Here is a 1405-nt window from a genome sequence, read left to right as displayed (position 1 = left end):
ACCAGGCCTCTAGTCCTATATAATAAAAGGCTAATATGCAAATAGACCAAAAGGCGGAACAACTGAACTACCAGTTGCTATGATGTGCGCTGACCACCAGGGGATGTGCTCGGAACATGGCGGGCATTGGCTGTGGCAGGATGGTGGAGGTGAGAGGGGGTGTCAGACCAAAGAGGGGTGCCGGTCGCTGTTATCCAAGCAAGCCTCTGGTGGTTACTGAAAATTCTTTGCTCCCATGTGCCATGGTCCTGCCCGGTGCTCGCACTTGCTGCCAGCGCCAGCTCCACTTGTACCTGCTACTGGCACTGGAGCCGCCGCTCACACCCGCTGCTGGTGCCTAGCACCGGCCCTGACTGCTCAGCGCCATCAGCAGGTATGAGCAGCAGCTGCCACCCCGATCACCCCTGAGGGCTTCACCTCCCGCTGCTCCTGAGGGGTGCTCGGGCAGTAGCTGCTGTTCGCACCCAGGTGCAAGTGGGCCAGCGCCATCAGCATGTGGGAGCAGAAGCAGCAGGAGCAGGGCTGCCGGCAGACAGGGGACCAGGGGCCGCAGCCGGAGGGGCTGGGTGGGGGGGCGGAGGATGGGCCGAGACCCACCCCTGTGCCCACCGCAGCCTCACGGCCCACAGTTCCTTTTAAGGTGCATGAATTCATGCACTGAGCTCCTAGTTAAATATATAATTACATATTGTTTTTGTGATTAATCACTATGCTTTAATTATGTTCAATTTGTAACAATGAAAATACATCCTGCATATCAGATAATTACATTACGATTCATAACAGTAGCAAAATTACAGTTATGAAGTAGCAACAAAAATAATTTTATGGTTGGGGGTCACCACAACATGAGGAACTGTATTAAAGGGTCACGGCATTAGGAAGGTTGAGAACCACTGCTCTAAAAGGAAAGCAACTTGTTCTGATTATCTCCTGTGTGCCACATGTGAAGCAGGGGTCTTCACACATCACTACTTTTACCTCCAAAGTAAACAAAAAATTTACTTAAGAAACATATGACAGTGAAAACTTGTTATACTTACCCTAACAACGTATTGATAAATTATCACAAGACTGACGGCCATGGAAATGTTGGCAAGGAATGAGAGCATGAACAGATTCTTCAGGTCACGAATGAAGACCAAGAGAATTAAAAATGGAAGAAAGCAAAGCATATATATCCTTAGGTCAATACTTCTTCTCTCACATGGATTTGATGAATTGGTGCTATTCAAAACAAGCACTTTACTCTCCAGGAATCCTTCATGAACCTACACAGGATTATTAAGAGAATAAGAAAGAGGGTGGGAAAAATTTTCCATCAACTTATAATCATAAAAGAAACTTATGATCTATACACTCAGTGATAAATTCCTTTACAATATTTACATTTTAAAAGATGCTC

At 46.7% G+C, this 1405-nt stretch overlaps 1 protein-coding gene across 1 annotated transcript in view; it reads right to left on the bottom strand.

Annotated features, from left to right (window-relative positions):
• SLC36A4 (solute carrier family 36 (proton/amino acid symporter), member 4) overlaps positions 1–1405 on the bottom strand; it is a 48439-nt gene that overhangs the window by 33598 nt on the left and 13436 nt on the right. Inside the window, exon 6 of the mRNA XM_014542416.1 lies at positions 1044–1271. Within this exon, the coding sequence (XP_014397902.1) occupies positions 1044–1271 (228 nt within the window). The remainder of the gene's footprint in view (positions 1–1043; positions 1272–1405) is intronic.

The sequence above is a fragment of the Myotis brandtii genome, unplaced genomic scaffold, assembly GCF_000412655.1.
Source record: "Myotis brandtii unplaced genomic scaffold, ASM41265v1 scaffold302, whole genome shotgun sequence".
Classification (NCBI taxonomy): Eukaryota; Metazoa; Chordata; class Mammalia; order Chiroptera; family Vespertilionidae; genus Myotis; species Myotis brandtii.
The sequence above is the reverse complement of the archived record's forward strand: the minus strand, read 5'-3'. Positions and strand labels throughout refer to the sequence as shown.